Source organism: Dermacentor variabilis, chromosome 1 (assembly GCF_050947875.1).
Source record: "Dermacentor variabilis isolate Ectoservices chromosome 1, ASM5094787v1, whole genome shotgun sequence".
NCBI lineage: Eukaryota > Metazoa > Arthropoda > Arachnida > Ixodida > Ixodidae > Dermacentor > Dermacentor variabilis.
Genome location: NC_134568.1, coordinates 106,225,772 through 106,239,575, shown reverse-complemented (window position 1 = coordinate 106,239,575; position 13,804 = coordinate 106,225,772). Strand labels below are relative to the sequence as shown.

Sequence of the window (13,804 nt, the reverse complement as noted above, 5' to 3'; positions counted from 1 at the left end):
GTATAGACACAAAACATCAGAACTTGCATAGTGGAGCAGGCTACATCACTTAGGTAGCCATACTTTACTGACTGTGCAGTGATTATGTATTTGCACTCTCTCAAGAGCCCTGTGCATGCAAATACAGTCGACTCCCGATAATTCAAAGCCGCTTAATTGGAATTTTCGGTTAATTAGAAGTGAAGTGCTTGTCCCGTCAGTTTTGCATGTAATCCTATAGAAGAAATCGCTCGATAATTCCTCATCCAGTAATATTGTTTAATTGGAAGTTAATTTTCAGCCGGGATCCTCGAGGTGACCGTCATTCTTTGGTAGAATGTGCAATTTTTCAAGTGTTGCAACAGTTCCGTGCTCCGCGTTGGTGTCATCGCCACCGCAGCCGCCCGCAACGCCATCCTTCTTGGAGCGGCGCGATTATTCATTGCTACGGCTGCTGTGGCCTCCGCGATCAACTCCGGCGGGAGGCGGAGCGGCTCCCGCCGGAGGCCACGCAGGTGCCATAGGTGCACGCAGCGCTGCATACTGGCAGTGGCGAGATTGTGCGAGATTAGTCTTGCAGCGTATGCTGCGTGAATATCTCGCCGAATACAGACCGGAAGACATCTTCAATGCAGATGAGACTGCACTCTTCTATCGGTTTCTACCAGAGAAGACCCTGACATTCAAGGACGACGACTGTGCTGGGGGCAAACGCAGCAAGGAGAGAGTGTCGGTGCTGATCGCGGCAAACATGACTGGCACGGAACGATGTCGGTTACTTGTGATCGGGAAAGCCGCGAAGCCGAGATGTTTTAAAGGCGTGAAGACGCTGCCTGTGGACTATGAGGCGAACAAAAAAGCGTGGATGACGGCCGAAATCTTCAAGAGCTGGATAAGCAAATTGGACCGCAAGTTTGCTGCTTCGAACCGCAAGGTGTTGTTCCTTGTCAATCACTGCAGTGCTCAGGTGAATGTGCCAGCCTTGAGTGCAATACGCCTCGCATTTTAGCCTGCAAACACAACGGCTGTTTTGCAGCCAATGGACCAAGGCATCATCAAGAATGTTAGTCCTGTACAGGCGGCACCTCCTCGAGCGCATGATTTTGTGTATGGATAGCTCCACAAAGTACGAGGTGAGCCTGCTTAGTGCCATCCACATGTTGGCGCGAGCATGGGATCGTGTGAAGCAAGAAACAATCGCAAACTGCTTCAGGGCTTGTGGTTTTGTGGCAGCTTCTTCGGAGGATGCCTCTGAAATTTCAGCGGAGGAAGCGTCAACAAGCGAGCTTGACGGCACTGATTTTGGTGATGCTCTCGGGGACGTCAATTTTGAAGATTACGTCGCCGTAGACAAGGCGGTCGAAACGTGCGGTGTGCTGACGGATAGCGAAATTGTAGATTATTCGGCCCCAGGAAGCGACCCAGGAAAGCGACGATGACGTTGAAGGCGAGCCGCAACCTAAGGCTGCCGATGTAGCTGCGGGCCTTGCTCTTGCGGAGCGCTTCTTTGCCACTGAAAGTAACGCGGAAGAAGCATTCCGCCACATCTACAGCCTGCAGAACTTGCTTTCAGCAGCGCGATTCGGCAAGATGAAGCAAAGCAAGATGCCCGACTATTTTTCTTAGAGAAAATACTCTATTTCGCCACAAATAAAGTGCTGTTTTTTGTGTTTTGTGCTTAATTGGAAGTTCGTTTAATTCGAAGTTTTTTGCGGTCCCCGTGAACTTCGTATTAACGGGATTTGACTGTAAACTACTTGTTTGCTCCTAATGCTCCATTTATGCTTTTGATAAACACTTCCTAATGTACTATGTAATGGCAGGAACTTCCTAACTTCAAGAATACTAGTATGTGAACATCTTTGCCGGGGTATCCGCATTTCAATGGGGGCACATTAAAGATCCCCTAATGATCAAAATTAATCCGGAGTTCCCAACTATGATGTGCCTCATAATCATATTGCACGTAGAAACCCAAGAATTCATTCATTCGGCAGCATAACAACTATTCATTATCTGAAAACTATTCAAACATTTTATTCCACTTTCTTTAAGACTATAAATTTCAGAAACAATTTATCGTGCACTTTTCTCGGCTTGTCCGTTGCCTTTGTATGGTTGTAGTGCTATTTGCAATAATGTAATGTGGGAGGCACACTAAAAAAGTATGTATTGTAAAAGAATGTAATGTATAATGCAATTTTCATCTATGGGAAACAAACTAAGTGTTTGCACATTATTCCTCACATTAAAAAAAAATTTGCTTTAAGCCTGGCGGTCTTTCGTGTGCCCCAGCATTGCCAGACAGCATTGACTGCCCACCCCCCTTCAGAGCGACATGCCGCTTATATTGTACAATATAATCCTCTAAAGAGACAGCCATATTGGCACTTTATACAAACCTATGCTTATACAAGTACTGACGTAATTTTAACTCATTGACATAGATTTATTCCATGGGACCTCTTTCTGTAAATAATTTATGTAGGGTATTCATTGTGAAACAAATGTGCAATTAATCTCAAATCTCTTAATATTTTTTCATTAAATGAAGATCCTAGACCTCTAAACTCCAGAAAAATGTACTGGTAAGCCTCAGAGTGCTTTAAATTATTCAATACAGTAGATTTTGTACGGCCAGTTGTGTTTTCATTTTCCAGGTGATTACTGTGTCGGGACGTCAACACACAGAAGGTGGTCACAGGACATTGCCAGGACACAGGGCATATCCAGGACATTGTGACCTTTTAACACTCGCTGCGGCTCGCTTGGTTGCCTTCTATGCTGTTATTTTTTGGTAGGGCCAATGTAACAGCAGAGCAGACAACTGAGTGAGCTCGAGTGTGTGTCAAAACATCGCAATGTCCTGCTCCCACATGACTCCCTTCTGGATCATGATGTTACAACACAGTAGGAACAGAACTGAAACTGACCACAGAAAGCTATTATATTACATTATTTAGGGCATTCTGAGGCTTGTCAGTATTTCTTTTAGGGTTTAGAGGTCCCGGGCTTTCATTTAATGCAAAAAATGAAGTCTGAATTATACTTTCAGTACTCTAACATGTCAACTGTATTTGTGAAAATATGGCATATAGTGTAAAGTGAACTTCGTTGTACAGTTAAGCCTCAATATAACGAAGACTGTAAAATCGGCAATTTGCTTAGTTATATTGAAATTTCGTTGTATTGAAATTCAACCTTTTATGCAAGAAATAGAGTTGGCGAACGAATTTTCTGAATTATCGGGCAATCGAAAAAAGCAAATTGGAATGAGAACGATTTTTGATAAATTTGGGAGTTGGCAACGAATAATACGGTTTCATGCCACGTACGTCGACGCTATCTTCACATCGGCGGTATGAATTAAGCAAAGCCAGCCACGCTTTCGCACGCACTCCACCCCCGCGACTGATAGCGTGGTCCATACTGGGACAACGCCATCAATCAGAACAGCGCCGGCAGCGGGGAGCGAATGCTTCGTCTGCCTCTCGCACCAACGAGTTACTGAAACTCAAGATTATGCAATCTCCAATACTAAATGCGTGGGAAGACAGCTTACATGGTGCCATGCCGTCTTGGCACACCATTATTTGTATACGCCACAAATTACCTCTAAAGCAGAGGGTGCGCGACTGCATATGAGCTCAACTGCGCTTACAGCCATGCACAGTCACAGCCGAGACACGCGCGAGAAATCGAGACGCGTGCCAATTTGCCTCCCACTCCGCCTTCTCGCGTGCACTTGATCGCGTCACTGCGAGCTCGCTCCCCTCCTTCTTTCCCGTTGCTCGCGTGGGAAGGCGACACTCATAAAGGCACCATCTTTTTTGTCTCACCCTAGTACATTTTAACTCGCACCTAAAGCACGCGGTGCGCGGGGTGCGATAGGATCTTATTGTATTCGTACTTTATACAGAACATGATGCGGCTCCACTTCGTGGCACGATTTGAGAAGTAAGTTTGCAAGCAGCCACTTGTAATTCAATCATTTGACCATCTGCATCCCCCGAAGCTTCCATTTATTGTCTCGGCTCTTCTTTTTTTTATTCCCCAGCGCCAGTGACATTTCGTTATATTGAAATCATATACAAACTCATTCGTTATATTGAGGTGTTAAATAAATGGTGTTCTATGGACAAGAGGTTATGAAAAGTTAAATACTTCATTATCTCGGGAATATCTTATATAGAAGTTTAGCTGTACTTCTAAAAATGTTGATTGGGACATTTTAAGGAGCTTTGAAGAATATTGTAGAAAATAAATGAAAATAACTAGTTGAGCATTCTTGGACTAAACGCTAGATTACAATTTATGTTGTTTTTAAAGAGATAGAGTTTTTAAAGAGTTTTTAAAGAGATAGAGATAGTGCTTCGTTTTTTGCAAGTTTAGAGTGCTTGATAAGACTTCTACTTCTTGGATGAACAATATTAATCAAGAATTGAGGAAATATGAATTCTTTATTGCTACATTTGTTTGATATTGTTCAAATTGTGTTAAGAGGAAGCTTTATCTCAGTACCAACTCTGATACCGCCTATTAAAGTACACGTAAAACACAGGAACACTTTTATGAAACAACCCCTGAACCAATTTAAATTAAATTTGTTGTATTTGAGAGAGAACAGTGCATTCTAGTGACGGTAAAGAGTGAAATTCCAATTGAGGGCCTGGGATTTTATACAAAAATTCGTGAAAATTGATATGTTTAAAACAAAATGGAAGCATGAAGTTTACGAGATGGTAACTCTGCACTGAAAACACAGACATGGTAGTTCTGTGAACTGCATCCTTTTTAGAGCGCCCAAGTGGACAATTTTAATATATTAATTTACAGCTTAAGAAAATTTGTTACATTTACGAGGGTTTTGCAAAATTCCTACTCGCATAATGGTATATTTCATTGTAATATATAATACATCGATTTGGTTCACATTAAAGTATGAGGACAAATGCCCCTATTTTTTATTAGCCAAAGTAATATACACACAGGTAATTACAAATGTATGTACTCTTCTACGTACCTTACACTATTTTTCCACATAGTCCCCACACCGGTTCAGACACTTGTCCCACTGCAGCACTAAATTTGAGATTCCTCTGTGGTAGAATTCGTCCGGCTGACTGTAAAACTAGCGTCGGACTGTGGAACCGCCGTCAGCCTTTTGCGAACTCGCAACACCACCACCTCACACTTTTTAAAGTGAGACACCTTTCCTCATATGTGGGCTGCATTTCCCTGTGGATTTCGATGGGCATTCGTCTCTTGCTCCATAGAAAACTAATCACACTTAGTTGCTCGTATGCTGTGGACGTGTGAAGCACAACCACAGTCTTCAATAACTGACAGCAGCACCTTGTCGCAGAGCTACCGGCAGATAAGACCAGGCCAGGCCAAGAAAGGTCCACCGCTAGGAATGGATATGTTGACTTTGCATTTACAGCCATAATTTGGCTAAAAAACAATAGGCGCAAAGACTTTTCTGATTCGCCCTCGTATTATTAGGCGCATTTTACAGAATTGTGATATCGTCTTTCATTGCCAAGTTCCAGAGTTCTAGGCATGATTGTTGTTTTTTTTTTCTTCATTTTACTATTTTAAATTATTCTGATTTAAAAAGTTGATGACCTCAATCTCAATTTCGCTTCCTAGAGTCACTGGATTTAAAATTTTTCTTTTAAGTGCAACAAACCTCGTCAAATTCGGTGCAGTGATTGCCAAGAAAAAGTTGTTCTCCTTTTGCATGTATTTAGATAGGAGCCCCCAAGCTAAAGCTTCCTCTAAGGACATTTTACCATGTTGACCTATAGGAGAAAGGGAAATCGCTGATCAGTGAGCATAGCATCGTGCCGTTTCCTGCAGAAAGGCCATGGCTGTATGCTTTACACATTCATACTAACAGCATATCACTCTTTGTGGATCCTGATAGTTAATATGTTGGCTTCTTTCGAGTGCATGCGTTCAGTACATCCTTTTAGTCTTTAAAGGGCCCTTCACCAGGCCCTATAGCAAATTTTGGTTATACACTGGAAGTTGTTCGTGTCCTCTAAGGAGCGTTCTGCCACAAAAATTTTTCAGATCGGTTCATTAATAGACGATATAGAAATATTTCAGGGCTGCAAACCCACGATTTCAACAGGCGAGCTCCACTGCATAGCAAGACACTCTCTCCACTCGCCCAGTCTAGCCACTGCAAGCGAAATTCCTTCCCTGCGTTCTCCCATACTGGACCTCGAGGATCTTGTGACGCATACATCACGGGCCCCGTCCTTTTTTTTTTTTTTTTCTTTTTTTTTCCTCCTCTATATTTTTTTTTTTCTTTTTTTAACCCTGCACTGCACACTTTTGCTGACGGTGTTACACACGAGCTGTTCTGATTGTCCGGTTTCACGCAGCACACGATTTTGCTCGCTGTGCAGAAGGACACATGACTAGTGGTATAATTCAGTGCTACACGAATACTGAGGCAGAACAAAGCAGATCGTAGAGCATGATCACTCGTTGGAACATGGTAGAAAATGGCATAGTTGCGGCACCTGCGCACATGACTCCATAACCGTGGGAATAAGCAGACAAAATCGAAGTACATCTCTTTTGCTTCGATGCAGAGTAAAACAAACAAACACGAAGACATTTCGTTTGCGTGTTTTATTATTTCTCTAAACTTCAATTCGTCAATTCAAGCAACAATCGCACAAATACCAGAAGTTGCCTTGAATAATTCTCGAAGTCACTACGAGCGACGTCGCACTGCAGACTTGAGTACGTAGGCGCAGGGACAAGAGCACGTCACCGTCCGGCTTGGAGCGTGGTCGCCGCGACAGAAAGGAAAAACTGTGTTCGGATTGAAATTTCAAACTTTTCCACGGCGCGTAGTGATGTAATGCTTTGCAAATACAATCATTAGCCCACATTGTATGCTCTGCGCTTGTCAGTTTAAAAGGGCCAGTCCTGGTGAGGGGCCCTTTATATATCTCGCACCAACTTGTGCTCCAAAGATAAAAGAACTGGAAAGGAAGGATCTGGTACTGCACTAAGCTGAAGGCAGCGTCAAACTGTATGTTTGCATCTTCGGTGCAAGTGTTTCATGCTATTTGTTTTAATTTGGTTTTCTCATCTTTTGTCTTCAAGACCTACACCAGGCAGTTGCAATAGGCTTGGTAGTAGCGCAAGCGCCAAAAACCAGAGGAATCTCGCCAAAGGGTTAGTGTTTCGTTTTCACTTGTGCTGTCTGTGATTTTCTTTCTCCTAATTGCCTTGTGTGCATATTTTTTGCTCAATGTGCTGTGGTACGTCTATCTAGTCTCCCCACAGTGAAATTTGTGGGCTTATTACAAAAAACTGAAACAAGCATGTTGTGTAAAAGAATACCTTTATATTGGCAGGTTTTCTCAATGCACATTCTTTTACTTGAAAGTAAACCACCTCGCACCTTAGGGCAGCTGTAGATCAGTTAGTATTGCACAGATGATGACTAATTTGTTCACCCAAATGTATGCAGCCACATGAGTTTATGTTCACTTTTTTTTTACGAAGTCAGTGTGTCGGGTTATTTGGTAAGTGCAAGATGGTTACACATAACATCGAACTCCAGCTTTCTCTGGTTTAAGCATCCCATAAAAAATTTAAAAGCTTCAAACAAGCATGTCACAAATTAGTGACAAACAGCCAGCAGCATGCGTTGCTTCTGTACTACCTATCCTCTCCTCCTGTCATTACTCCCACTACCTCTCCCCCCTCTGCTGGCAAGATAGTGAGCGATTCCTGGTGACTCACCAGTCGGTCAAAGTGCTCCTCAGGAATATGGCAAGTGACCCACTGGTGGGTCATCACATACAGTAATTGGGACTTCAAAATGTACTGCCTCAGTGAATGTGTTGGAGGGATTGTAGCCTGTTCTTAACATTACCTAGTCTCAGCAGACTTGCTGAAGCCAAAACTGACTAATAAAAAGAGCATGTCTATCTTGCTGCTCTCTAGCTTTCTTCATGCAGCCGCCATAATTTCTGAAGGCCCTGTAAGCCCTAAGCTTTTTGAAAACCTTGTTGTGCAAACACAGCACATGTATTTTTTTTTTCATCCATAACACCAGCTTTAAAACATTAGGATATTCTGAGAAGCAATAAGAATGAAAATGGGCCACATGGCACAGACCTGTGGGGCCATTTCAGTGGTAACACTAGCACCATAATGAAAGGCAGAGGGTGGCAAGATTGACATTACACTTTCCTCAGTTTCTTTTAATGCGTCTTCAAAGGTGAAATAATTGCTCATGTAGTTGCTGTGGCAGATCCTTTTCTCAATTTTCGATCAATTAGCTAGATAACTTCAAGAAAGCTTTTCAATTGCTTCAGTGAACATCCCTCAAAAGTGAATAATTAAAAGGTCACCTAAATCAACTCTCTCCATTCTGAAACTGCACAAGTTGCCCTTTAACTAACGGCCACGAAGCCATGTACTCAAATATTAATCATAGTCTCTAGGATTTAATGTAGTTGCATAAAAATTGGTTGCTTAAAAAAAATGCTTATACAGTCTGTGCTCGTTACAACGGACCAGAGTACAACAGACTTTCAGATATAACAGACCATATTTCAGCCTTAGTTTTTTTTTCTACTTATTTGATTAGTGCAGCGAAGTTCACTTTTAACGGACCACGCTATAGCAGACTATCGGCTACAGCGGACAAAATTAGGGGCATTTTTTTTTTTTTTTCCCCAAAATCAGGCCTATATGTAGAAACTTTTGGCTTGTCGACACGGGCTGACAACTGATCTACAAGAGTCAGCCGACGATCACTGCTCAATATCCCACACGCGATGGAGGGAGGGAGGAAACATGCCATCTTTTGCGCTTGAGGCACGGAGTTGGGGAGGTAAGAGAGAATGGGGATATACTCCGGCAGCTGCTGCTTACAGCGCGGCCGCTGTAGCTCGAAAACAGTCTACGATGTAAACAAAGTGCTCGCGCGCGGGCACCGTATCTTGAAAGCGATCTGCTATGTGAACAGTGCACCCAGTGCCGGTAGCTTCCTATGCACTGTGCTTGCAATGTTTGGTTCGCGTTGAAGTGAGAGACAGCTCAAAGATAAATTCGCTTGCTTCTGCTGCCGCGCTTATCTTGCTTATTTTGCTATCGCAATCGATGCTTCACCTTCTAAGCGAAACTGCAACTATTTTTGTTTATTACTTTGGACATTCGTCACTCTCTTTGCAATAAAGTTGTCAGACATTGCGACGGAAGTTTCGGAAGTTAGGCGTTTCATATATTACAGACTTCGAATAAAACGGACGTTTTTTGTCGGATTATCAGGGTCTGTTGTAACGAGAGTCGACTAGTACTTCGCAATACTATACAGTTGCCGGACTCAGTGGGGAATGCCTACATGTCTGAGTAATCAGAAGCTCAAAATATTGGATTTTCCAAACGACTTTATTCCACAAGGGGCCAAAGAGTGTGCTGTATTCTCGGATCATCACTTTTGGGGCGACTGTCACTTTCACTATACACTGCAACCAAAATACCGCAGTCTCTGCTTGACTCAGTGACTAAATTAGTCCGCAGTCGTGCAGGCAGAGTCAAAATTGTCAAACTGCATGCTGTAAGGTATCAGAAATTTCAGTCCTTGTTACTTTTATGGGGCCAGTGGCAGTGCTGCGAAGCTATCCGTATAAACAAGCATGTACAAATTATAGGTCAGCGACTGGATAGCCTCTAACAATAAGTACCTATAATTGTACTGTGAAAAGAGTAACAGGGCGTGCTTTCATATTATTCATGCTGGAAGACTCTTCGACTGCTTGAAAAGTTCGTGATTGCATTGTGACATGAGGTGAAATAGGGTGGAATTCTTTGGCCGCCTTGCATGTTGGTTTATTACCAGCAAATATTATAGCTAAACTACTGTTCTTACTTGTCGCTCTACTTAAAGGACTCCTCACCAGGCCACATAGCAGATTTCGGTTATACACTGGAATTTATGTGTCCTTTAGGGAGCGTTCTGCCGCAAAAATTTTTCGAATTGGCTCATTAATAGCCAAGATAGAAATATAGTGCGAACCCATGATTTCAGGAGACGAGCACCACTGCCAAGAGAGGCACCCTTTGCACTTACCCTGTCTAGCCTCCCCAAGTGAAATTCCTTCCCTGCGCTTATACCGCACCTCGAGGATCGCATGACGCATACATCACAGGCCCCGCCTTCCTTTTTTTTTTTCCCCCTTTTTGCTGCATGGCGCACTTCTGCTGACGGTGTCGTGCACAAGATGTTGTTTGTCTCGTTTTGAGCAGCACACGATTGTGCATGCTGTGCATGAGAACACCTGACTAGTGGTACAAGTCAGTGCTACACGAACACTGAGGCAGACACAAGCGGATTACAGAGCATGATCGTACGTTGGAACACTGTAGAAAATGGCATTGTCTCAGTGTCAGCACGCACGACTGCACGACGTGGGAACAAGCAGATGAAATGGAAGTACATCTCTCTTGCTGTGGTGCAAAGTAAAACAAATACACGCAGACATTTGGTTTATGTGTTTTATTATTTCTCTAAACCTTAATTCATCTATCGATGCAACAGATTGCACAAATAGCAGATGATGCCGTGAATAATTCTCAGTCATGAGTTGCTAAGAGTGACGTCACAGCAGACACGTGTACATAGGCGCACTAGCACATATACGTCATCCCTCTAAGGCAAACAGCATTGGGTTCGAAATTTCAGCTATTTCCACAGCGCGTAGCGATGTAATACTTAGCAGACAGTCGTTAGCGCGCATTGTATGCACGGCGCTTGTCAGCTCAAAATGGCCAGACCTGGTGAGGGATCCTTTAAAGGCACACTAAAGGCAAATATTAAGTCAAGCTAAAGTGATAGATTTGTGCTCAAGAATGTCTAAGGTGTCAATATCATCGCAAACAGAGCTTTAGTACTCGAGAAATCGAGGTGAATGCGGGACACAATTAGACTCCCCCAGGACATTCAAGTACTAGCTCAATGACATAGGCACTCCTCACTATAATTCTGTCACTTACACTCAACCACTTGTAATAGAAGGTTGCTTGTATTGCATTATAAGACGAAATAAAATGCTACTTCTCCAGTTCTTGTGAAATAACTCATTGACATTACCCTTGGCGGCGACGCAGACGGTTGAAAGGTTTCATTTTCTCTTTTCTCCGCTCAGGAGCCGCCCATGCTTTCGCATTTCAGCAGCTTTGTTATTGCATCATGCTGCACTGGTTTTGCTGCCTCGCAAAACTCACAGAAACTTCAAGTAGTAGACAATGCCACATCCACGTGATGTCGCGGTATTCCCAAACGGTCCACACCACTTGACCAAAAGCAGCTGCAGAGGCAAATCCAACTTGGCTCAGCTTCTCCATGACCATGCATTAGTGTTTAGTGCAGAAAACCGTAGCGCCGTCTGTCAGGCCCGTTCTACTCCCCAACAGCAGTAAAGGGTGGTGATGGGGTATGCAACGTCACCACTCCCCAGCTCAGGAGTGAGCGATTTGAATTGCGCTAAAGGTATGCGGACCCTTCAGACGCAGTTTCCTTGTAAACTAAGTCTTCTTTTCCTTTTTCTGGCACAAAACAAGTGCTGCGATGTTTCTGGAATGGTACTTTAACAGTCCACATAGACTTAGTATTTGTATTTAGTGTCCCTTTAAAAATGGAAAAAATATATCTGCTCATACTGGTTACTCTGTATACATGCAGAAAAAAAAATACTGTATAACTCAAATTAAATGCGAGTTCACCTGGTGACAAGGAATGCTGCTAGGGCAATGTAGGCCAGTTTTTAATTCTGCGACCATAGTTAACAGCTTAGTTAGTTTTTCATACCTCTCAACATGCTTCCAGTATTAAAATGAGACTTGGTGATAACGGTAACCAAACGATCACCTGTACAGTTTACTCTAAATTGTAGGAAATATTGCTACATAGCAGCGACATCATATATGAGCCAGTGGGTGTTGCAGACTTCCAAAATGTACCTTCAATGGAACAGTGATAGCTACTATAAACTTCAAGTGCACATAGTCCTTGGGCACAATTATTGAAAGCACATCTGATGCTGCCAACACACACTTCAGCCATTGATAGTACTCAATAGTTGTTTTTTTCATTCATTTTCTGCATCCTTTATAACCCAACATGCACCAGCAATCTTGGTTCATCTGTTTAATGAATAGCCAACTGTGTCAATATGTGCAGGACTTGGTAACAAAATTTCACGGAGTGCAAGTGATGCATTTGAAGTTGTACTTAAGCATTGTCAGTGCATGTTTTACATCTACAAGCTAAAGCATAGGGCTATGTTAATTGGCCTTTCAGTTCATTGTGCTATATTAAAGGCTGCCTGTCTTGTCTCATCAAATGGCAGCGCTTAGTTTAGGCATTCACTGGTTGTTTCCTTCAACTTTCAGGAGTTCGTCTGGTTCGAAGAGGATCAATTTTTATTCACCTATTATGAAATGACCTGGGCACGCCCGAAGCCTCCATTATTTTTATTTGCCTATCAGGAAATAAAAGAATACAACAACAATTTGTTTCTCCATTTAAAAAAATGGAGAGGCTCGAGCCAAAAGCAAAATAAATTTGCTTAACAGGCATTCGAGCCTCCTTTACATGGCAGTTCAGATACAGTAAACAGCAGTCTGAATTTTTACTTGTAATAATGTGCAATCAGAGAGGTATGTGCACAACACTTGATTTGATAGCTGGTTTGGAACAATCTAATCACAGATATTTAATCACACCAGCTATGCACTATATTAAAACGCGAACCATGCGTTATATACAGATCATTACACACAAAAGAATAAATCACAGCCATTGCAACAAGGAGAGAAAAAAAAGCATATCTAAACTCGTGGAGGTACCTGATCAATCAAGTGTGACGAAGAAAGTTTTTAGACTAGTGTAGCTTAGATTTTCAATTTCAATTTTACTTCCAGGTAGTTGATTTAGTAAAACAAAGACAGGGCCAAATAATTTGGTATCTACAGGTAGTGACAGAGAATGAAATATTCCATCGTAGACATGGCCTCAAAGGATATCTATATATTAGGTGTGCAATTGGGTTCTACATGTTGCCGATGCTACAAATTCCCTGTATATAGCAATTAGCTAAACACGAGTACTTGTTACGGATTAAAATCAGCTGGAACTGTTTGAACATGTCCTGTGTGTATGTGCATCTGGTTTGAGATTGGCTACATGGTGGACAGTTCTCTCGAGTACATGTATCTTGTTTAGATTGGTTAGCATTGTTTTGCCCTAGAACAGTAACTAATATGAGATAAGAATAAAGTATTACGTATGTGTAGTTTTACTGCTGTTGGTAAAAATTTGAATTTAGCATGCATACCTGCACATCTTGATATTCGTCTATAAACGTTAGCGACTTGAATATCCCATGACATAATACGGTGGAAATGTGCACCGTTTTTTAACTGTATAGACAACTTCTGTGGTACACTGACCAAGTGTAAATGTGGTATGTAGTAAACACCGAGACTAATTGTCTAGGCTGAAAAAAATTCGTTTTGTAGTTCATTTATAATTAATTTAATGTGCTCCATATGTACAGTTGGTCAAGTGCTGTTTGAACAGTTGACAGCACCAAATGAGGGTTATCGTGAAATAATAATGTGTCATCTGCATATATTATGCAAGTCGCATGAGGACTTGTAGTTGTACTATCACTAATATAAAAGTTGAAGAGAAGAGGACCAAGAACGGTACCTTGAGGTCTTCCTGCTTGTATGGGATAAAGTGGAGATAAGTGATTTTGTATACATACTGCCTGCATCC

At 42.2% G+C, this 13,804-nt stretch overlaps 1 protein-coding gene across 1 annotated transcript in view; it reads left to right on the top strand.

Moving 5' to 3' along the window:
• LOC142582593 (rac GTPase-activating protein 1-like) overlaps positions 1 to 12,533 on the top strand; it is a 90,598-nt gene extending 78,065 nt beyond the window's left edge. The window contains exons 15-16 of the mRNA XM_075692472.1: positions 7,111 to 7,182; positions 12,415 to 12,533. Of these exons, the coding sequence (XP_075548587.1) occupies positions 7,111 to 7,182; positions 12,415 to 12,466 (124 nt within the window). The 3' untranslated portion in view covers positions 12,467 to 12,533. The remainder of the gene's footprint in view (positions 1 to 7,110; positions 7,183 to 12,414) is intronic.
• The last annotated feature ends 1,271 nt before the right edge of the window (positions 12,534 to 13,804 follow it).